The 25,086-nt window shown below is 40.2% G+C and overlaps 1 protein-coding gene across 1 annotated transcript; it reads left to right on the top strand.

Annotated features, from left to right (window-relative positions):
• Window positions 1-806: 806 nt before the first annotated feature.
• Window positions 807-18,794, top strand: ubash3ba (ubiquitin associated and SH3 domain containing Ba). Its single transcript, XM_058087909.1, has 14 exons — window positions 807-1,491; window positions 11,424-11,477; window positions 11,667-11,853; window positions 12,769-12,967; window positions 13,050-13,219; window positions 13,286-13,494; window positions 13,570-13,714; window positions 14,966-15,086; window positions 15,169-15,291; window positions 15,413-15,505; window positions 15,926-16,070; window positions 16,142-16,248; window positions 17,369-17,478; window positions 17,564-18,794. The coding sequence occupies exons 1-14, from the start codon at window positions 1,364-1,366 to the stop codon at window positions 17,699-17,701; spliced, it is 1,929 nt and encodes a 642-aa protein (XP_057943892.1). The 5' UTR covers window positions 807-1,363; the 3' UTR covers window positions 17,702-18,794.
• Window positions 18,795-25,086: the final 6,292 nt, after the last annotated feature.

The following is a 25,086-nucleotide window of genomic DNA, read 5'->3' on the forward strand; positions in this document are numbered from 1 at the left end:
TTAATAGTAGGCCACTATGAAACGGCAATTATTCATTTTGGAAAAAATGGGAGACTGAGGGAGCGATGTTCAAACCGCAATGTAGTGAGGGACTTACTTTTAATAAACAAAGACTAGTCGGGAAGTGCATGGTTTCTTTGACCTCCCATGTCTGAGCTTTTGCCCTGGTGACCCCGCCAGAGCGGCAGACTACTTTGCCCGCTGGTACCCGTCAGCCGCCTCCAGAGTCCCATGAGGCAAAAGTGCTCCTTCAACTTGACACCATCTCTCACCACTGGTGTCGACCAACGGGGTCTGGGATTACGGCCATGACAGACACTGACCACCTTACGGTCACAGCTCCAATCAGCTGCCTTGACAATGGAGGCATGGAACATGGCCCACTCTTACTCAATACCCACTGCCTCCCTTGGAACACGGAGGCAACAATTGCTGAAAAAGTAATTTTGTGAAACTACAAATATTGGAGCTGATTTTTTTTTTTTGCCCCAGCAGGTGCTGAAGGGGTTAAATTAATTTTCCTCAAATGTAGCCTATTGTACACACTCACTGGACCGTTATCTTGCCACAATGAGTAAGCGTTGATGTAGAAGTGGAGATACTCATAAAAAAAACAAAGAGGAATGCCAACATCTTAGAGGGGCTGAGTTGGATCGACGTAATAATCATGACAACATCGAAGTCGAAAATTTTACATTTAAAAAAAACAGGTTCGCCTGTATTTATCATAGCAACAGATGATGATTCTGTTTTTTCATTTGCTGGCCAACGCGCATGCGTATTAACACCCCTTTTTCTCAGACAGGAAGTGTGAAGCACTATTTCCACCATCCACCCTCAGCTTGGCGCTGTGCATCACACCGCCTCAAACATCTGATTAATGTCGCTCTAGTTCCTTATCCCTCGGTTGTCATTTTCACGGGACAACTCACGGCTGTCCTGTGTGTTTATTAACAACCCGCCGGCGCTCAACTTGACGGCTTGCCGATTCTTGTGTTCTGGGGCAGACCCTCCGTCCACCCGGGAGCCATTCATAAATAAGCCCTTGGAGGAAGGAGGAGGAAGGAAGCTGGCGCTTAGCTGCATCTGATTTCTCATTCGGTGGACCGGATGCGAGAGGCGAACTCGAGCCCATTTTCGGGGACCGTGGCTTGGGCTCACGGCTGAGCTGAGTTGACTGGCCATGGCTGACCCTTCATGTGATGGTCCGGACCTGCTGGATGAAAACGAACCAAAGTGTTTGGTGCACTTAAATCGAGCCTCTTGAGACTCTTCCTTTTCGTGACATATAACGTTTCTTGTCTTTTCATTGAATAAATGAAAATACGTGAACGGTCCGTCCATGCTCATGGTGCAGTGAATCATGGCTGCTAAAGAGGAACTATACGCCAAAGTGACCCCGCGGAGACAGCGCCAGAACCGGGCCGGCACCGTCAAACATGGGTCTACACTGGACGTGCTGTTGTCCATGGGCTTTCCCAAGACCAGGGCGTGAGTACACTGCTTCACTTTCACGTAAATATAGCACAGTTATGACAAGTCAGCATTTAAGTACTCCAGTACGTTATCTGAAATGTGTGTTGAGTGACTCAGATGTTACACTTGCCACTTTCAGTGGGCCGTGGCTACAATCCTCAAATGCACTCATTTTTTTCTCCATTCATCTTTGAGATAGAATGGTTGCCAAGAAACAAGCTGGCCCAGTGTGAATGAATTATGGGGCTTATGTAATGACATAAAAATAATCGATTGACTCAAGTATTTTCCTCCATGTAGAACTATGCTTTGTTTCTTTGAAAGTTTGTTGTTGTGCTCCATTTCCTGTACTGAAAATAAATCCCACCACTACTACAGTATGTGAACGCAATCCGGGACCAAAAGAACCAGACCAAGTAGTGGTTCTCGGTCCGCCTGCATGGAGACTCTATAGTCCTGAATAAGGTAATGTGTTAAAAGGGAATTCACCACAGGACCAAAAACTCCCAGACATGATTGGTTGTCAGTGTCATGGGAAGAGAACAATACGTAGCATTTGAAAAAATAAGATGGATTACAACATACTATTATTGCAACATGATATAATGAGAGACATATTACTATTTACAGCAGGGGTCTCAAACTCAATTTACTTGGGGGCCACTGGAGCTCGGGTCTGGGTGAGACTGGGCTGCATCAGGCCCCCCCCCCCCCTCAAAAAAAGCATTTATTAAAAACAAAAAAACATTTAAAAAACTTGGCTTTGGTTCCAATTTTCTACAAGAAAAGCTCTGATAAAACATTCCACTGTTCTCAAATATCTTACTTTTTATTTTTCTACACAAAATAAGATGAAAAATAAATAAACAAATCAAGAATAAAGAAAATCAATCAATCAGTCATAAATATAATAATAATAATAAAACGGCAAATAATAAAAACTTAAGAAACCACATATAGTTGGTGGGTAGACAAATTATTTTTTTTCAGATTAAAATTAACAAAGCATTATTAGAGCCCTGTAGACATGACAAAACACGACTATAGTCACATTTATACTCTTTTTATTTACAACATATTGCGCAACTGCAGGGTCTTGAGACACATGCTAACTCGCAAACTAGAGAGCTAGCGACCTAAACGGTAGCCTTCAAGTTATTTCCTTTAAACTTAAATAGCCAAAAACTTACCACTTCCACACGGATAGGGAGGATAACTATTAACAGTTAACCTTTAACATGAACATTAATCAAACGTAATAATTTTTTCTGGGTACATGATACCATACAGCATCCATATCAAACTTGCGCGGGCCGCACTAACATTAAACTTTCATATCAAGGTGGGGGCCTCAAACTAGTGTATAACTCCAGTGTCCACTGAAAAGAACTCAACCCAGCCATTATTGTCTAAATCACTGCCAACACTGTCTTCCACTCCTTCATGATGACATCACCGCGAGAGCTGGTCGATATTTACTTGCAGTCCTCAACCTTCCTTCTGCTTGAGGATGCCCCACAGGTGGTCATTTGGATTCAGGTTTGGAGGAGAAATACATGACCACTCCATCACCTTTGCCTTCATCAGCAAGGCACTTGTCATCCTGAAGGTGTGTTTGGGGTTGTTGGAAAACTCTCCAGTGAGAGGGGGCATGCTGTGCTTCGCATTGTGACAGTACATGTTGGAATTCCTGTTTCTTTCAATGAACAGCAGCTCCCCAGTGCTGGAAGCACTCATGCAACCACCATCATACTTGACTGTAGACGAGACCCAATTATATGTGTACTCACTTGTGTTAGCTGCTATTTAGACAACAATGGGTGAGTGTTGACTCATATTCGGTACATAGTACAGTGGAAACTTGGTTAGTGTACACCTCGGTTAGTGTATTTTTTGGTATTTTGCCTCAGCTTGCTTACTCTTTCCTGTTAGCATACAATATAGCATGCATATATGTGCTATTGATAGACTGCATGAACTGTGTTCTTCATATATTTTTATCACAAAACATCCTTGTTAGCGTTCCATTAGCTTGCACAGACAGGGAAACAGGAAGCGGAAGTCAGCTTGCTTACGTTTTCTTGTTAGCATACAATATGGCATGCGTATGTGTGTTCTTAATAGACTGCGTGAACTGTGTTCACGCATTTGTATCACAAAGTGTCCCTGTTAGCGTCCCGTTAGTTTGCAAAGACAGGGAAACAGGGACCGGAAGCCAGCTCCAACCCCCGTCTATAATGTCATCAGTGGTTGATTTTGTAGTTATTTGCTTACTAACACAGTTACACCACTGTATTCACTTTTGTGAGATACTGTATGTACCCGTTGAAGCTATCACGCCCCATGGTGGAAATGCAAGCCTGTTCAGAGTTTGTTGTTCCAAATTATACTATGGCTAACCACACTAAAATGGTGGAAACAATGTTAAGGTATAAGTGATTTTGGTACATATTTACAATAAATTCACGGATGATTGTATCCTGCACTAAATGAAAGAGGCGCAAAACTTTTAGCATAGGGCACAATCAAAATCGTAATCTGTATGCAGTACAAGAGCTACTTTTACTCAACTTATGTATTTGTCTACTCACTCAGTAATGTTTCCAACGCTCTGCCTTATATAACGATGAATTGAATGAATCCATCTCTCACAAAAGCCCTTTTGTATGCACATGAGACCTTTTATTCACCCATTAAGCATGTCCTGTTTTGTACTATAAAACAGTGGAAGAACATGTACTCATGACTCCAAAATGATTCTTGACATTTTAAAGGCTTGGATGAATTTAAAGACATTCATTCCAATTCCAGACTAATGCATAGTTTAATCTCAACAACAATACAAGTGAGTTGTTCAGGTCATCAAGTCAGGTATTTGTGTGTCAGTAACAATGACCCACTATTATTAACACATTGTGACCACTGTAGAATACTTATTAATACATATTAGGGATACTCTGATCAGTGTTTTATGCTGCTGATTACATTGCCGATCATTCTGGAGCCTGGCTGGCAGCATCTACTGTAGCTAGTTCAGAGCTACAAGTGGCTATTATTACGTTCTTGTGATATGTCAATCAGCGATCATCATCACAACTCACTTTTTTAAAGTGTCGCTTAACAATCTTGCTTTTTTGTTATTATAATACCTATGGCTTGGGAAATTAATGGGAAATAAACTGTTGAATAATTATGTTCTAGCTCAACATGACAAAAGTCTCCAACTTTCATCACTATTCCAGCTGTGTTCTATTTGCGCCAACATTTAAATTGCACACTACTTTATTTACCAAGCAGATCTCCAATCAAACAGTGTGGCCATTGTCTTTATACTATTTTGTGGTTATTTGTTATCATACTCAATAAAGACATCAAGTGTGCAGTCAGCAGTTATAATAAAATGCTACTGAAAGTTGAAGCAAATATTCTTTTACCCTTTGGGGAACTACTCAAAATCAGCCAGGACAGCGAGGCAAAGCCCGTAAACAAAGATTTAAGAATAGTCAAATGGAGATTAGTTTGGTAAGGAAGTGATCAAACACGATGGCATGGATTGGCATAGCTCCATATGACATGCTGTTTCTATGCTTGAAAATGTTTAATTTTGGCCAAAAATAAAATATGTACAATATGCATTTTTCTGACTTAGAGTAAAGCTGCACTGCACTGTATTGTGTTTACGAACCAAAATGATATAAATTAATGAATTTATGGGAACGAAGACCACCCATACAAGAATCATAACTACTGAGAGGAATTTTTGCCAAGTCAGTCAGGAATCGACGAGTGCAATCAGATAGGGGCTGCAAGGACAGTAGGACAATCTGCTCGCACTGATCATGTCCGATATAGGGAAGTAGCCTTGCAAACTGATTCCATTTAGATTGTACCACTCTGCATTTTTTTTCCCGCACCAAAAGCAGACGTGACATTAATAATACATAAACCGATGCAGACGGAAGTTGATTTGATCACCTAAAATTATCATAAATACATACACTATCAAACTATCAAATGTTTTTTCTACTGCATCTAAGACAATCGTGTCTTTAATGTCCTCAGAGGAAGTTGGTGTGTGTGTGTGTGTGTGTGTGTGTGTGTGTGGCCATGGTTCTAGTTTCATAACTCATGAAACCACAGGAAGTACATCTTATCAAACCTTCACCAACCACAACATTAGGTACACCTGTCTATTGCGCCAATACTAGCACTACATCAAACAATCTGTTTTATTTTGTATGGTTATATGGTGTAGAACTGCCAAGCGTTAGAATGTATTTCTAATAGCTTGCTTCTTTTATGTAGCTAAATAAGGGAAATACTCAATTAAACCAACATATTTCAAAAAATATACACCAAAAGTCAAGCAAAACTTGGAAGGAACAAACCGTTATGTATGATGATAAATGGAAATAGAGCTTATTGCAACCTAGGAAAGGATCAGAAATTCATGAAATTACAGTCATACACCAACAAATGTTAGCAAGCAGATGGACAAAAGCTCATGCTGAAATTGGTTGGGTACACGCTCCCATAAATTAATATAACATAACATAATTGTGGTCCATAAACACAAGACTTGGCTGAAAACGAGTTACAGCCCGTTGCATCATGGAAGAATATACTGATCTGAGTGTAACTTCTACCCGGTAGAAAGAGTGTATTTTCATCCAAACCATGCCAAAACAACATCAGCAAACTCACCTGTCCTCTCTGCAAGCAGTCAAGACTCATGTCTAGGGCTGGGCGACCTCATACCAGATATATTTAGGTAGAATATCAATATTACGATATATCAATATTTTTCCCATGAACTGAATTTAGACAAAAGTCAAAGCCAAATATCTGCGCAAAGTTGTATTAAAATGTAAACAATATTAAAGGAAAAATAGCCACTGAAATAAAATAGTATGTTATCGTTAAATAAATATAAAACAAGTTAAATGTACTGTTGAATCTTCATTGCAATAGTGATGCACTCACAGTAGTTTCTGCAGCCGGGTGAGCACCGTTAGCACTTCCGTCTCACATTCATGACGACTGAGGGTAAACATGGTTGAAGACCTTTATACTGTCTTTTTCACTGCCGCTATGCAGCCTCTCCACCTTCATAGTTCTGCGGGGATATTCGATCATTGGACGTAGCGAAGCGATGCTAACAGCTGCTAACCGCTGATCCCGGGTGTCAACAATGGCGCAAGTGGCAAGATACAAATGTAATAAGATGAACATCCATAGCTGCACACTTGCTTAAGGAGTCGGTATGGCACCAAACGATAAGGAGGTAATAAATAAAGCACTATTAAACACTAAAAACGCTGCAAGAGACGCAGAGCTGTCGTAACTAGCTAGCACTCGGGCCGCGCCATCTTGAAACATGAGACCTCCCCATAAAATCCAGTCTATATCGATATGAACATGTCAATATGTTTGTTTTTTTATATCATACTCAACAGAAATATCAATATTGTTAAAAATATCTATGTAACCTGAGACCACCTGTGTTTTCTTTTTTTTAAAACTTCATAACGAATAATGTACAGAACCAATTACTTAAAGTTTCATTTCTTTAGTTTTGTTGTGTGTTGGTTTAGTTCAAAATATGTGTCCATGTTTACAAAGGTTCAAATGTTTACAGCTTGGAAACAACAGGCTTCCTGTATTTGACATTATTAGACTGCATGGGTGTAAAACACAAATATGAACAAAAATATAAAATGACCAGAACGTTTTGTAGGCCACACGAAGGCTTTTTCATGAACAAACTTTAAGTTCACATTCAAACCGGCTAAGCGGAAGTCGCCCATTTCCTGAAGTGGTGTGTGACCTTTCTCTGTTTGAGACGGTGGTTTGAGGGCAGCAGAAGCAGACGTTGCAATGTCTCTCACACACAGGAGAACATTATACTGTTGGTTTCTTCCTAATGAAGAAGAAGGGTTGTAGCTCTTTTTACTTGCTTATGTTCATGTCAAGTCTGATAGCACAAAACGCCGGGAAGAACAGAATCAACATACTTCGCCCACACAAAGGCCCACTCACTTCCTTTATGGTGTCTCTGATGGTCTCTGCCATATGACCTCAAATGTTTCTTCCTCTGAAATAATGAAGCGAGGGAAGGAGAATCAGTTCTAGATATTGACTGTACTTAACTACTTAACTTAGTGTTTTGGGATTAACACTCCCTGCCATCATTTGAGTTCATAAAGTAAATAAAGTCATAAAGTAGGATCATATTGATAGCACACACGTTGACTTCATATGTGTGCAGTACAATATAATAGATCGCCCTTGACAAAAAAACCTATATAAGTTGCTCTGGATTATAAGTGGCAGGACTAGCAAAAGCATAAAAAAGTGCAATTTATAGTCTGGAAAATACAGTAATTGGATTTACATTATTTCCTATGGGAACAATTGCAACAGCAAACGGTTCAGTCAGCATTAGTGCCGTAAGTTCATTGTAAACTTGGCAAGTAAGTGAGTTTCACACAAACAGCTCCGTAGTGCTACTTTTAAAGCGCATGCAGATGTAGATAAATGCATGTTGTCTTGTTTAAAAAAAAGTTTTAAAAAAATTGTAATGGTTATTTGCACTGTATTGCACTTTTTATAACACAAAATTATTTTGTGTTGTCAAAGCTTGCTTAAATAGGATGATGTGTCACCATGAGGGCTTTCCAGGCCTGTGTCATCCACACGGGGGTCTTACTTTCTCTTGGCGCTGTTGGGGTGATATGAGCAGTTAGTAATGGTGTTCCTTTTTCGACTTGTAAACAGGAAATGTTAATTTGCCTCTACAGCTGAGTCACAGAGGGGTCCCCGGGTGCACGTAGTTGCAAGTGGTGAACACATTTGTGTGCATTCAGGGATACCATTGAGTCATTTTATCACTGTATTTTTTTCTTTATTATGACTTTGACTTTAGTCTTGAGTAGCAAAACCACACGATTACACACTTTAAGCTGCTAAATATCTCATATCAGTCATATTGAGCACAGATGGCTTTATAAAGGATGGGCAGGGAGCCACAATATTTTTTTTTTACATGAGGTAAGAGGAACTGAAAAGTGATCACAGAGTGAAATAAAAGGCTTGCCTGGTGCAAGTTAAGGCATCTAATAATAGTCCTTTCTACAGTAGTTTGACGCTATAGATAATCTACAGTCAGCTCTGCAGTCCTTATCTTCATCCAGCTGTGAACAGGAAATGCAGTTTATAAATAACATGCTTGTTTTTTTTTTTGCTAGGGGCAAGGGAGAAGCTTTTGGTGTACACAGTCATTGAGGACAGGAGGTCTGTGGCTGATTTTACTATGTGGAACACAAAAAAACAAACATTCATCTCAGGGAAAAAGACTTAAAGGATTAAACAGCAGATGTGATTCACAAGGGATAGAAATAAATTGAACTGAATTGGTACTGTGCAATCTACTTCCATCTTGGCATCTTTTGCAGTACTATATTGTTATGTTAGAGTATGTGCAATATGGCGGTCTGCCAGTCTCCTGGCTTGTGGGTTTGAACTAGAAGTGCTCTATATTGTCCAGCATTTCATTACCGATACCAAACTCATGTTGTGCAAAGAACAACATTAAGATTCTTCTTTGTGATGCCACTTCATGTATTTGACAAATAAATAATGTTTGTTTTGCATGGTCATGACGCTTTCACGTCTTTTCCTGTTTAGAGCTTGTATTTGGCTTTCTTTTCCTGTTTGGTGTGCAACAGCTGTGCGGTCACGATCGTTTTGTTGTAATCAGCGCTACTATTTTCAGCAATACATGTTTTGTATTAATATTGTACTGTTATGCATATTACCGCAAAATTTAACACTTTTCAGTCATGCATATTTCATATTTACAAATTCCAAACCGTAGACATACGGAGCTAGTAAGCTTTGTTGAAGGAAAAAAAAAAACCTGACCGGCGGCACGGCGTTCGAGTGGTTAGCGCACAGACCTCACAGCTAGGAGACCAGGGTTCATTCCACCCTCGGCCATCTCTGTGTGGAGTTTGCATGTTCTCCCCGTGCATGCGTGGGTTTTCTCCGGGTACTCCGGTTTCCTCCCACATTCCAAAAACATGCTAGGTTAATTGGCGACTCCAAATTGTCCATAGGTATGAATGTGAGTGTGAATGGTTGTTTGTCTATATGTGCCCTGTGATTGGCTGGCGACCAGTCCAGGGTGTACCCCGCCTCTCGCCCGAAGACAGCTGGGATAGGCTCCAGCACCCCCGCGACCCTTGTGAGGAAAAGCGGCAGAAAATGAATGAATGAATGAATGTCCCTTGTGGACTGCAAGTGGTTAGCAAGCAGGCCTCACAGCTAGGAGACCAAATTCCACCCTCAGCAATCTCTGTGTGGCGTTTGCATGTTCTCTTGCATGCGTGGGTTTTCTCCGGGGACTTTGGTTTCCTCCCACATTCCAAAAACATGCTAGGTTAATTGTTCACTCCAAATTGTCCATAGGTATGAATGTGAGTGTGAATGGTTGTTTGTCTATATGTGACCTGTGATTGGCTGGCAACCAGTCCAGGGTGTACCCCACCTCTAGCACGCCTCCGACCCTCGTGAGGCTTAGCGGTAGAAAATGAATGAATGAATGAAGGTCCCTTGTGTGTTTCCTCCCATTGTCTATAACCATCCATGTTAGGTTAGGTTAGCTAGAGACTCTAAATTGTCCATAGGTGTGACTGTGAGTGTGAATATCTACGATACCCTGTGACTGACTTATGATCCTGTCTCTTGCCCAAAATGAGCTGGGAGATGCTCCAGCTCACCCGTGACCCTGAACAATATAAGCAGTATAAAACCAATGAATTCACTTGTCAGTAGATGTGTGCCAGCCATTTGTTGTGATCCTTTAGCCTCTGCATCCCCCATTGTGCACATTGCCTTGGTGAGGGAATACCGCCCCAGGGTTGGGAGCCGAATCGAGGACCCTCTCAGTGGGTCAACTATAAAAATAGCGTATTGAATGTGAATGCATCAGTGGCACAATGAAAACATGCACTTTCATTAGACCACATGCTCATAGTACTCCACTGTGTCCAATTGACTTCCATCTCAATAGGAAATAGTGAGCCTCTGTTTCCATTCAGAACAGTGACAAACAGTACCTTGACCAAAGCAGTCTTTATTTAATGTGTGATTTATTTTCTAATGCAGTGAAGAAAGTCATTTTATGAAATAAACTGCGATTGGCCAACGACCAGTGCTGGGTGTACCCCACCTCTCGCCTGAAGTCAGCTGGGATAGGCTCCAGCATACCCCCGCAATACTCGTGAGGATAAGTGATATAGAAAATGAATGAATGAATGGCTGGCTGGCAACCAGTCCAGGGTGTACCCCACCTCTCACCTGTCAGCTGGGATAGGCTCCAGCATACCTGCGACCCTAGTGAGCATAAGCGGTAAAGAAAATGGATGGATGGAGTTTCGAAATAAACAACAAATGCAGCATTTTGTGAAATCTGATCAAGCAAACATAACCATATGCACCATATAAGGAATGTGGAAGTTTCATAATATTTTGTGCTAATGATGAACATAAAATAATTAATTACAAATGTATTTTCCTTTAAATAAAATAAGTATATTGTGAAATGGTGGTCAAACATTTATACATTTGTTTTTTTCCAAAGGAATAAATAAAGGAATCTTAATGCCGCATGTTATACAGAAGTATTTTTAACAGAACAAACTATCCAAAAATGATTGTCTCTATTCATTCCAAATCAACAATTTGTACTTTGACTTTCAATACCGCTTCATGAGCCCCTGCTATGAATTATTGAGTGCCTCTTGTCATTTTACTGGTCTCTAGGGATGTGTGCTCTCTTTTCACTGTCACATGGCGCACAGCAATCTCCTGCAAATAAACATGGTCCGGAAGAGAAACTATTGATTTTGTGACTGTGTTTTCTCTTGATCTTTGTCTCTTCACAGCTTGAAAGCTTTGGTTTCGACAGGAGGGAAAAACGTCCAGGCAGCTTGTGACTGGTGAGAACCACATGCATGCATACACACATACACATTTATGTTAAGACACTGGAATGTAGAGATAAATGTAGTGTAATTGCCTTAAAGGGCTAATGTGTCACTGTGATAGCAGAATAGTTCTGCCTTCTGCTTTACCCTCCCTTTTTGTAGAAGATGCTGACCTCCTGTGTGGTTTGTGTACCCTGCCAGGCTCTTTTCCCATGTGGATGACCCCTTCCTGGATGACCCTCTGCCCAGAGAGTATGTGTTGTATCTGCGACCCAGTGGGCCACTGCTGCAGCAGCTCTCTCACTTCTGGCAGCAGTCTCGCCTCTCATGTGGCAAAAACAAGGCACACAACATCTTCCCCCACATCACCCTCTGCCAGTTCTTCATGGTCAGTCACAATCGCTCATCTTTATGCACTATTTTTATTACATTGACTTGAATAAGGCTGCATGTGGACAAGTGGTGCAGGCCAAACAGCTAGGAGACCTGAGTTTGAGTCCACTCTTGGACATCTGTAAGGAGTTTGCATGTCCTCCGGATACTACGGTTGTCCATAGGTATGAATGTGAGTGTGAATGGTTATTTGTCTATATGTGCCCTGTGATTGGCTAGCGACTAGTCCAGGTTGTACCCTGCCTATTGCCCTAAGACAGCTGGGATAGGCTCCAGGACACCCGCGACCCTCGTGAGCATAGGCGGTAGAAAATGAATGAATATTTTTAAGCCTTTTTTCCATTTTTTGCTGTTCTATTTTTGTTACATTGTATTTTTTTATGTGATAAAAAATGGCCCCAGGGACTTTGGATACACATGATTTAAGTATTGATGCTGAGTGTGATGTGCAGTAATGATATGACATTTTAAGTTTGATAAAATGGACTCGAACTTTAGTTAACATCATTAATCTGTTGTAGAACTTCCCACTCGAGCCAAAATGGACATAAATAGAATACTTTTTTTTCCCATAAGAATAAGAATAATGTAAATCAATCGTCAGAAATGGTCACATCTTCAGTGAAGGTAAAATAACCTAAAATGTTTTTTTTGCCTCTGAATGTGAAACTGCAATTGTAAAACTATAAGAATGTGTTTTTACAGATACATAACACATAACACAGTTGGATTCACAGAGCACGACAAGACACTCATCATATTGTTCGCTAACCGAAGAGAATATGCAAACCGAGGCAAAATTCTGGCATAAATTTTCAACATTAAACCAAAAACAGCTAACCGATGTTCTAAATTTAAAAGTCCTAAATTTGCAGAATTCTATGTCTTTTCTTTTTCATTGACTTGACAGTGTGCTGATGGGAAGGTGGAGGCTCTGTCTGATGCCCTCCAGTCCACCGTGACTAAGTGGAAAGGTCGCATCCCCATGCCCCTCCCCTTGGAGCTGTACACCTCCTCCACCTTTATCGGCCTCTTCGTGGAGGAACAGGTGGCAGAGGTGCTGAAGAGTTTTGCGGCAGATTTTGCCAGTGAAGCAGAAATGAAAGCAGGTTCATAATTTATTCATGGTGCATCAAAATTGAAAGCCAGGACATTACATGGCTGTCATTGATGTGCATATTTTATCAACAGATGTCCATGTTGAGCCCCATAAGAAGCAACTGCACGTCACCTTGGCATACCACTTCCAAGGCAGTCATCTTCCAGTCTTGGAGAAGTTGGCAAAGAATGTGGATGTGTCATCAGGCTGTGACTGGCTGGTCGTGCTCTTCTCTAGGGATATTCGCTTTGCTAATCATGAGGTAGTACTAATACAAAATATCAGAACTATATATATATTTTACTGTATATATGTGTGTCCTCGCTAGACACTGCAAGTCATGTACCCCTATGTGCCTCAAAATGATGATGAGCTTGAGCTGGTGCCTGGAGACTTCATCTTCATGTCTCCAATGGAGCAAAGCAGCGCCAGTGAGGGCTGGGTTTATGGCACTTCACTGGGCACGGGGCTGTCCGGTCTGCTGCCTGAAAACTATGTCAGTCGTGCTGATGAGTCAGACACTTGGGTTGTCCACGGGTAAGAACAATAGAGTCTTCATGTGTTTATGAATTATCACAGGAGTAAAACATCTCTCTTTTTTTCCATTCTAAGGTCTCATTCTATTCTCAACTATACCGCTCCGTCTAACTCTGGCAGCACACTCAGTGGATTACTCTTTGATGGGCAGCACACGGACAGTCTGCTTGACAGTCTGGTGGATCCTCCCAGCCTCACTGGCCTCTGTCCTCCCATGCAGGTATAAGTCATGTAGGGTGCATGTATACATGCAGCAAACATTGCATGACATTGGCAAGACTCGTGAATGTTGTGTATTTGCGGCCTGCAGCTTATTGAAATGTTGATGCTAACAATAATAATACACGTCACAAATAACACAAAGCTGGGATGTAGTCTGTTTCTTCTTTGAATATGTACAACATTTTGGCTCCAGCAGCCATAGATTTTTCAGTATGCAGCCTGACCCTGTTGAACCCTGATTGGTCTTCATCAGGTGTTCCAAGCTGCAACAGATTTTGTACCCCCCGACTTGCAGTCCATAAAGACGCTCTGAATTTGCAGTGGGCTTATCACACAGATAAATAAACAGGCGGGTCACGAGACAGAACATGAAGTACAGTCTTGGGGTGAACACTGTGTTACAGCTAAACATATACCAAGTATGTAAACACACATAGGGCAACAATAATAAACAATACTTGACCCGCGGTTAGCACACGGGCCTTACAGCCAGGAGACCCGAGTTCAATTCCGCCCTCGGCCATCTCTGTGTGGAGTTTGCATGTTCTCCCCATGTATGCGTGGGTTTTCTCCGGGTACTCCGGTTTCCTCCCACATTCCAAAAACATGCTTATCAATAGGTATGAATGTAAGTGTGAATGGTTGTTTGTCTATATTTGCCCTGTGATTGGCTGGCCTGGGTTTACCCCGTCTCCCCGAAGACAGCTGGGAGGGAGTTCTGGTTAGTAACCATTTGGCTTCTCAAAACAATATGCGTTCAAAAGAGTAATACTTCCTAAAAAAATATATTACACCTGACAAATCGAATGCTGACCAAGTGGTTAGCATGTAGGTCATACAGCTAGGAGACCCAGGTTCGATTCCCTCGTCGGGCATCTCTGTATGGAGTTTGCATGTTCTCCCCGTGCATGCGTGGGTTTTCTCCGGGTACTCCGGTTTCCTCCCACATTCCAAAAACATGCTAGGTTAATTGGTGACTCCAAATTGTCCATAGGTATGAATGTGAGTGTGAATGGTTGTTTGTCTATATGTGCCCTGTGATTGGCTGGCGACCAGTCCAGGGTGTACCCCGCCTCTCGCCCGAAGACAGCTGGGATAGGCTCCAGCACCCCCTGCGACCCTCGTGAGGATAAGCAGTAGAAAATGAATGAATGAATATTTGACCTGGACTCTACCTCCAGTGGCTCCCAGTTAAGTTGACTTTGAGACCTCTGGTGTAAATGAGCTCCACTTTTCTGTTTTATCTTAGGTGACGCGGGCAGGTGGTCATTCGTCTCTGTCCAAGATGAGACTGTTTGTGTGTCGACATGGGGAGAGGATGGATGTCGTTTTTGGGAAACACTGGGTGACTCAGTGTTTTGATGCCAAAGGTGTTTGTATACAGATAAAACCCATGTTACCGATCAAGCTAAGAGTAACCACACTAAAGATTCTGTGTGTGTGTGTGTGTAGGCCGATACATACGCTCAAATCTCAACATGCCATCCAGCCTGCCAGCTAGAAGCGGAGGTCATCGGGACTATGACAAAGATTGTCCAATTACTGTGTTTGGCTCCACTCAGGCCCGTCTTGTAGGTGGGTATAGTTCAGACACATAAAGAGTGATCGATATTGTTACACAGTTTAGAGGGGATCTTCACAATTATATGACAGTTTCCTGCAGATTTCATCTTACTGTGCTTTTTCTCCATTGCAGGTGAAGCACTGTTGGAAAGCCACACAACAATAGACTTTGTTTATTGCTCTCCTTCACTTCGCTGCGTCCAGACAGCTCAGCACATTCTGCAGGGTAGGACCCCACCCTGATTATTCATGCAGTAAAGATGCTTCACTGTGTTAATTTTTTTATTAGGCTTCCATTTTAGCTATTTTAAACATACTAGTCTGGTGAAAAAAAATGTGTGGTGTTGTAATTTTTCAACCGATCTTGCTCAAATTGTATGTGCATGTCAGTCCAGTAAAGGTGTGTACTAAATTTTGTGGTGAATTCTGCAAATTGAACTGAGAAAGTCCAAGTCAAGCCTGAGACTTTGGGGTTTAATAACAGTGCCACCATGTGGTGTATTTCTTAGATAAATAATAGCACAGGCAACACAGTAGTGGTGCATATTTTGCCAAGTTTTCACCCTTTTGTGTACAGCAGTTCAGGAGTAAGAAGACTTTGTCTCCCGAAACCAATACATCTGTTCATCTGTGTTTGATTATTCAGGTCTCCAACAGGAGGGAAAGATGAAAATTCGTGTGGAACCTGGACTTTTTGAGTGGACCAAGTGGGTTTCGGGCACAAGTTTACCCACCTGGATCCCTCCAACAGAGCTGGCTGCTGCTAACCTGAGTGTGGATACAACCTACAGGTACAGATCCTATGCTTTGTCAGGACTATGCTAATTTCTTTTAACGCCCTCTTCTTATGCCTTGTCCATAGACCTCATATTGCTATTAACAAGCTGGTGGTGTCTGAGTCCTATGACACCTACATCAGTCGGAGCTTCCAAGTGACACGAGAAATCCTGTCAGAGTGCAAAAACATGGGTAAAGTGGAATTTTGTGTTTTTGCTCTGATTATTCATGAGCAGACCATGAGCAAATATCTCAAGTATTCACAAATCTGTGTTAACCATCATTTATAATTCAATCACCTCACAGTTGTGGCATATCAAAATGCTGATTAGACTGTGTGATTATGGCACAGGTGTACCATAGGCTGGCCACAATAAAAGGACAATCCATGATGAGATATTTAACTGTATTTAGGTGGGGTCGGAAAGCCCCTCATCCACAACATCCAAACATGCTCAATGGGTGACATGTCTGATACGCTAAGCCATGCAAGAAGTGGGATGTTTTCAGCTTCCAGGAATTGTGTGCAGATCCTTGCAACATGGGGCCATGCTGCAACATGAGGGGATGGTCATGGATGAATGACATAACTATGGGCCTCAGGATCTCGTGACGGTTTCTCTGCATCTATAAAACGCACATGTTGAGTGGCCCTTGGTGGCGAATGAACGAACACAGAGAAGAACACAGGTGCCTTTTTATTGATGCAACTGATAGCTTTATTGTGGCCAACCTAAGGCACATATTAGCATCTTGACATGCCACACCTGGGAGGTGGATGAATTAAGATTCCTCACTAAAACGGATGATTTTTGAACAATACATTCAAAACATGTTGCGTTTCTAGTTTTGTTGAGTGTATATCAGGGGTGAGCAAACTATGGCCCGGGGGCCACATGCGGCCCACTAAGTGTTTGAATCCGGCCCATCAGTTGCTTTCAAAGTATTTCAGCTTTTAACATACAAACTGGCAAAATGACTTGCAAGTCGGACGTCTTATTTAGTAAAAAAAAAAAAACAGTAAAATTAAATGACATAGTTTGATGTGGCCTGATGTTTAAAGTGCTCCTGAAAAAAGGGACATGAAAACATACAGCTGATAGTATAACACTTTTACAGATAAAATTAGACAAATGATTCAAGGAAAATTATAAGCATAAAATAGTGTGTGCGTGTGTGTTAAATATATGTTCTGGACCCCTGGATAATTTTGTTAACTCAATGCGGCCCACGAGTCAAAATATTTGCCGACCCCTGGTGTATATAGTCGGCTGATTCAGGCAGTTCTCTGATTGCTACCTCTACAACACAGGAAACAAGGTCTTGATTGTGGCCCATGCTTCTTCCTTGGAGGCTTGTACTCGCCAGATACAAGGACTCAGCCCACAAAACTCCAAGGACTTTGTCCAAGTTGTGCGGAAGGTCAGCCAGATGCTGGTTACATCACACCGAATGAGCTGTCTTATTGTTCTTCTCTCAATAACATGTCGGTGTATCCTCTCCGCAGATTCCCTACTTGGGATTTTGTGCTTGCGAAGAAATGGGCGAGACAGGTGTGTGGCAGCTGGTTGACCCGCCCATCCTGCCTCTGACACATGGACCCAATCACAGCTTCAACTGGAGGGAAATGCTCATGCAAGACTAAAGAAGAACATGCAGCTTCAATATTTATTTTTTAGCCACACTGCTTCAAATCAAGCCCAATGACACCAAAACAAAAAAACAAACAAACACGTCTGGCTTCCATGAACGGCATCTCGTCAGTGGGGTAAACGTATTGAGGTGCACAGCTCAGGAATGTGAAGAATACAGCAAACGGTATCTAGAATTATTGATGTTGTATTCTCTAGCCCGCCAATACACTGTGACAAGATGACAGACTTGTACTGCAGGAATATTTTTCCAAGCTATTATTTGACTGCTGGCTCCAAAAAAAAGCACAAAACAAATGTTAACAGGGAAGAACTGCTCTTCATTGTTGAAATGGCGTAAGTAGGTTGTTTATTATGCCTGCTTTTATTCCACCAAATGTCATATCATTTCCATTCTATTCCACCAACAGTCCATGAACATTAGGGATGTCATGCACCTTCACGGGAACTACCCGAGTTCGATTTTTATGACATTCATTCGTTTTTGTTGGTGCTGCAACCATCATGTTTTTCAAACATTTTTTTCCAATTCCGTTTTTGTCACATTTCATTTAACTGTGCATTTAGTATTAGTGAGATCATACAAATTATGCATCTTTTTAAAAAATATTGCTTGTCCACACTAGCGTCACGGCTGTCCCAGCTGTCTTCAGATGAGAGGTGGGCTACACTCTGGACTGGTCGCCAGCACATCACAGCATACAAATGATTTCTTTTATAAATCAGAATATACTATTGCTCTTAAAAATGAATAAAGAAAGTGGGTGGAGTTATTCAGGCCTGCATGTGATGTCTTTATTTTTGTTTATAATTGGGGTCTTGAGATTTTTAAGCAGAGCAGAGAGCACTTCCGACTCATTTTTGCTTATGTATTTGTAATTTCTGCATGACCTTTGCTGTCCTTTTAAAGCTCGTCCTTGTAGCGTTCTTGCTGATTGCTTCACAGAGGCTGTTATGGTGCACAGCAACGGGGCTCTTTAAAAGTGTAAAACAAAAAGAAAGCAGAATCCAAAAATAACATACTCATCCATGCAGGCAGCATTCTGTTTTGGAATATTTGACTTTTGTAATAAATCATGACAGATGCCCTATCGTGTCCTTACTATGTATGGATAATGGTGATTGCTGAAGAAGAGCCATCAAACTAGTAATAAAATATGATGAAGTCTGGAATCATAACCACATATCCTCCCAGATCTCCTTGTAACAGTGCATTAATTTTGTATTCATTAATCTGCATCCTTAATGATGGTCTCAACAGTTCAATGATTGCTCCTCAGTCACATGCTGGTGGTATTCCACATCCGTAGCCACAGCTGCCCTAAGGTAGTGTGACAGAAATGTGGCTACCAGTTTGTGCCTCTGCGACCACCACCAAACATGTGAGCAGCACTTCCGGTTTCTGGAAGACCTGCTCTGCCTCCTGAGCCACTCCTGCGAGTCTCGTGTTAATCGACCAAAATTATGTTTTTAAAAAAAATAATTTATGGGATATTTTATTTAAACATTTTCAAGATCCTTAAATGATGTTGCAAGTTTACGTTTAATTTGTTGTAACTTGCTGAATAAAAAAACAAACAAAAACGGAGTGGAAAAAAATATCTACAAACATGATACGATATCAACAGAATAACACAAGTATTGAATTTCATATAAAGTGAAAAAAATCAAAACATAAAAATCTCCTTTGGCTTTTTACTCCCAAATCCCTCATATGTCCAAGACAGTCTTCCCTCGGTAAAAATATCGATGCTATTGGTATTTGGATCGATCCACTCACCTCAAATGGACACTAAGCGGTTTGACAGGTAATGGCAAAGTCTCGTCCCCTGCACTTCTTACAACCACTAGAAACCATATAGTATCTTCTAGAAAAGGTGAGTTTCAGTGAAATATCTGGACCTTAAATGAGCTGGAAAACTTTCAGCAAAAAAGAAGGGTGAATATTGGAAACATGCTTGCTAGCTAGCTAGCTTGCGACATTTTTAGCTGATTTATGGCCGAGTACACACCTTGTTGTCAAATAGCACCTTCCTTGCCAAACACTGACTCTTCTAACAGTGTTTTATGATTGAGTGCTTTCGGGGTGGATTAAAGCTAACTAGTGTGTTTAACGCCGTAGTCGGTTAGAAGGGAACACAAAACTTCTGCAATACAACAATGCTCCAAAAGCTCATCATCAGACTATGTAATTAAGACATTATTCCAAGCTGTTAACAACTGCATTTTCTGAATTACTGGTTAAAATCATTGGATAGCGAATAACACATCCATCTCAATTGCATTTTAAATATAAACACACTCTTTTATAATCAAGCTATATGAAGGGTGGCCACTAGATGGTGCTGTATCCTGTTGTTCCCAAGTGAATACTCAAAAAGATGACTTTATAAGGACCAAAAGGTGCACTACGATCACAAAAGTTATTTTCATACTTTGCATTTACTTATTTGCACAAATAATACACACAATTCCGTTGTATATTAGTAACCTGTTAAATGTTTTATTAGGATGGAAATTACAATCAAATCAATTGGTTGTTTTTTTGTTATGAATTCAAGTTCAAATGAGCATTAAAGACATCACATTATAATAATTTGATTGGCTGATTAGGTGAACAAATCATATTAAATGTCATACATATTATTTAAATTAACCTTAAAACAGTTTTCATTGCAGATAAAGGCAAATATTAACATGTCTTGTTAAATATTTATCGGAATTCCTCATAAAAAAGGCACAAGTTAAATAATTCAAATGATATTGTAATATATGCAGGCTATAATATTAAGATAAAAGAACACATTTTCTCCAAATGACATTTATGAGCTAATTATTCATGCTAGTAAATTGTTAAGACAAGATTAAAAATGAAAATGACTGACAGTAGTTGTTTCGGGAGTGCTATTATGTTACGGCTACACAATAACACTTTTAAAAAAACGTGTATTTTTAGGACATACTTTAAACACTTGAGTACAACAATAGCTTTCTTATCTTGAACCCTTACTGCCTCACTACAGTGTGCTGTCATGCTCTATGTTTTCCTGCATTTTCTGCATCATTGAAATACTCTTTCACCTCCTAAGTGGATCTGCATTATTATATTTTCCTTTTAAACCGGTTGTGGTTGTTATTGTCTTGCCGTCTGGCCTGATCGTGGTCCCCCATTGCAGGTGGGAGTTTGGTGAAATGACCCTTGTGTTGTTCAGCGTGCCTGGATTCTTGCAGCTAATGACATCAGCCAGGACACTGGATTCCATAGAGACGAGTGTGAGGTCATTTTCTGTCAAAACTAGAAATTACATTTGCAGGTCATGATGACCCTTGGAATAGGACGACAGCTTTGTTGGTCCTCAAAGGAAAACCTCAGGCAGTTTAATTTTCTCTCCAGTGTGGGGACACCTAAGTTAATAAAAGCCAGAGGCGTTAATATGGACGCCTTTCTGCATAAACCTTGCAAAGATGTGCAGCATTTGAACAACTGTCGTCTTCTTTGCTAATGGAGTTTGACACAGCTGTCACGAGTTAGAGAGGCCTCCTCTCGAGAGAGTTAGAGCTGATGTCCAATTGGAGCAAACGCGCATACTTGTCTCTCGAGTTTGTGCTTAACAATAACTCTTAGCTCATGTCGTAAATAAAATACTAGATTGAACTGAATGAACCTGGCTGATCGGCCTTAAACTTGTAGAAAGAAGCTTTTACTTGTAAATTATTATGAACCTAGTTTAGTTTTTTTCTTTTAAACTGGCAATATATATAGATTTTTAAAACATTCCATGTTGATAAAATCGGAACCAAAACTCTGTCCCCATTTAAAATGAATTTCAGCCAATCACAAGCATGAAGAAAGTCATTTCTGGAAAAGGCACAATAACAGCAAAACACACCTGGGCGTGTTGGTTCTATAGCTGAATGAACGGAGTGAGTGAACCCTCCTGTTGGTCATTCAGTCTCCCTCACTGTTAGCTGTGTATGCCTTACGCTGCACGATTTAATACTTTCTCCATGCCTGTTGTGTATAAAACACAATCTGATGTCATTTTGTGACAGAGACAGTGAAATAAATAATACAAAACGGTGAAACTTACCTTTCAGCTGCTATGATTCCCGAATTATAACACCTTATTGTGTACCAAACAAATTTTCCTGCATCCAAAACATGTACTTTAACCAAAATGATCCACCCCACAGCTTAAAAATGATCTCAAAATAATGTTGACAACAATAAAGTCTATCGGCGATAATTTGTTGGACAGTTATCATCCTGCAAAATTTGTTATCATGACATGCTTATGCACGATAGTGCAGTGGAAGTATACACTTAATAATATGCAAGCTAATGTGTCACACAAGTTGACAAATTACGTATAAATAGAAAAAGAAATACAATATAAATATAATATACAATACAATATATTAATATTAATACAATGTATACAATATAATATATAAATACCCCACAAAATAAACAGCTTGAAAAAGAATGGTTATGAATAGTAACTTATAACCAACATTAAACGTCATTATATGCAATAAATATATACAACAACTAAAACAAATAACCTCTATATAAAATATCTATAGCCTATACAACTATGTGAAAAATTATGACTCATTTATAGTCATTTAAATGGGTCATTGTTTTACATTAGATGTTGCTTTTTCCATTTTAATAGTTAATATTAGTTTTAATACAGTGTAACCGTATTGAAGGTGAATCCCCCCCCCCCCTCCCCCATGGGGTAGCTGGCTCTCTGCTTTAATATAACCTTAACAGAACAAAGACCCAGCAACAACAGAAGGCTTTTTACAGGACATTTGAATAACTTTATTTATGTGAAAATTCAGAAAAATCTATCTTTATTTATCTTGCATGTATTTATTTAAGAGGAATATTTTTCACAACAATTAAACTTTTGGTGCTTTACAACAAACCAACTTAACATCCAGTGCACTGTAAATGTACATGTGATATTAAACAAAATAAAATGCCTACAGCTTAGTGGTTAATGTTGAAAAATAATAGACAGGGCCTCTGGTTTTGTACAGTCTTGCACATAACAAACTCGTCCATTTGACCTGTACTGTATCAGCCCAAAATCGAGTGCCCAAACAAAGCACCCTACATATTGCTGACTCACTGTCAGTGCATGCTAAATAACCCACCATGGGACCAAAGAAATTTGTGAGTGCCATCACTTTGTTCCAGCCATTTGTCATTTATAATTATTTAACATTATTTTCTGCATGTAAAACTACAATTGCTCTTTAAAATTTGTATTTTTGGGTGTCTGTTATGGATCAATTGGATTTACATAATTTCCTATGGGAAAAATGTTATTGTTTTTTTGTCAAACCTCAAATTCATACAAAAAAATTATTATTGAATTTACTGAATTTATTTAATTTACTATTATTTTATTTTGCTTCATTTCCACACAATCAACCGACTTGTGAATCAGTTTTAATGGCCTAGACTGACATACCAAAATCCTGTTTATTTGTTGTATATGTTTTAAAATACCTAAAATAAGCAAGCTGGAAGGATGTTTCTCGACACAGAACTAGTTTATTTGATCCGCATCAAATATGTCCGTGTTCTTTTACTCTTCTGTTCGAATTTCATGACATTTCTATGGATTTTACTGCAACGCGTGGCGAAAGCACAGGAAAACTAGAAGTTTGGAGTGCTTTTCTTTTGTGTTGCATCTTGGAGTTGTTGGTGGAGAGGGAGGGGGGAGGAGGAGGAAGAGGAGGAGAAGGGAGGTGGAGTAAGGTTGGAGTTTCCACACAAGAGCACTGGCAAAGGGACTGCTTCATACTGTGCTCTTCTTGGCTGGCCGTGCATCTCTGTTTGTATTCGCTGGGAGTCAGCATGCACCTGTGTGTGTGTGTGTGTGTGTGTGCCTTAGTCCAACTGCTTGTTTACCCATGCTGTCATGTTAGCAGCTCGTGCAGCAGTCAGCAGGGGAGAGGCAGAAGTGGACCTGACAGACTGAACATAACAAATCGTCTGAACAAAGGAATGTATTGGGAAGTTTCTGCCTCCATCTTGAGTAGAAAAGAAATCTGAGGGGACCAACTTTCCTTGCAGCAGTCAAGCACTGACAACAAGCAGACCCGTGTAGTGATTGGTAAGTTCCTTACAAACAGCTGAAGTTATTGTAGGTGGTGACACGCTTTTTAACTTCTGACCATTTGATAGCTCACAGGCAGCACTCCTATCTCAGTCTTTAACATGAGCTTATACAGTGTGTATGCAGTTATGTGGGTGTGTGTTTATGTGGCGTGTGCGCCGTGTTTGTTGAATTTCATGATGGCTGGGCTCGGGTTCACCTTTGGATTTAACTCAGCTGCTCGGGTTTATTTACATCTCTCTCGCACAGAAATAAACACACTCTAGAGCAAACACAGGAAGTAAAATGACAGCGTGGTGTATTGCTTCATAACAGACGCCATTCACTCCTGCTAGTTCAACTAGCAGAAACCATTACAAGTACACACAAGTGTGTGTATAGAAAATTAATTCACTCAGCTGCCGGTATGCTGTTTTTGCTTAGAGACAAACTATTTGAAATCGTGAATTATAGTTTCCAGAAATACTTTTATGTATCACCTTTTCCATATGTGACTGCAACACAGATGTCACATTGTGTATGTAAAAGTATTTGTGAAAGGGTAGGCAAAAGTTCCATTCTGGTCATTGTTGTGTTCACTGTAAGATATTGTATGCTTGCACACATCTATATTTAGACATAAAATGAAATGTTCATGCTGTCACCACCTTGGTCACTGCCATTAATTCTAACACTGTTTTCAAGGGGAGGTGTAAACATAGCACATTTCTTCAGGTGTCATTATCAGCATCATGTTAAGAAATTCCACTTTATTTTGATTGCTAAAAAATCAATACTATATCCCTGAAGAACTAAAGAGGCACATTGGAACTATACTAGTAAGTACAGCTATATCCCAAAAACTTAAATCAAAGTTTTAGGTGAGAATTATAATTATTTGTAAAATGTGAAGTTGTTATTAGGCAATAAGGGTATGTTGAAGTCCTTGCATGCTTCACATTCTTAGTAGATGACCTTTGTTGGAAAAAAAGAACAGCCGGAGTTGCAATGGTTTTACTGTTGAATTAAAAAAAAAAAAATTAAAGGATTTTGTGGCAAAATATTACTTCAAACTGTTATACAAGACATGGGTTTGTTTGTTTTTTGGTGTTGATGCTTAAATTTATAGCACTGCAAAGGGATTATTATAATTAAGTAGTAAATGTTCCATCAAGGGATGTGAATAGACATGGTAGACATTAGGATGTTTCTTCCTTTGAAGTTAAAATGAAGTAGATCACTGTCAGTGGCCCAAGTTA

Source organism: Doryrhamphus excisus, chromosome 11 (assembly GCF_030265055.1).
Source record: "Doryrhamphus excisus isolate RoL2022-K1 chromosome 11, RoL_Dexc_1.0, whole genome shotgun sequence".
In the NCBI taxonomy this organism is placed as follows: domain Eukaryota; kingdom Metazoa; phylum Chordata; class Actinopteri; order Syngnathiformes; family Syngnathidae; genus Doryrhamphus; species Doryrhamphus excisus.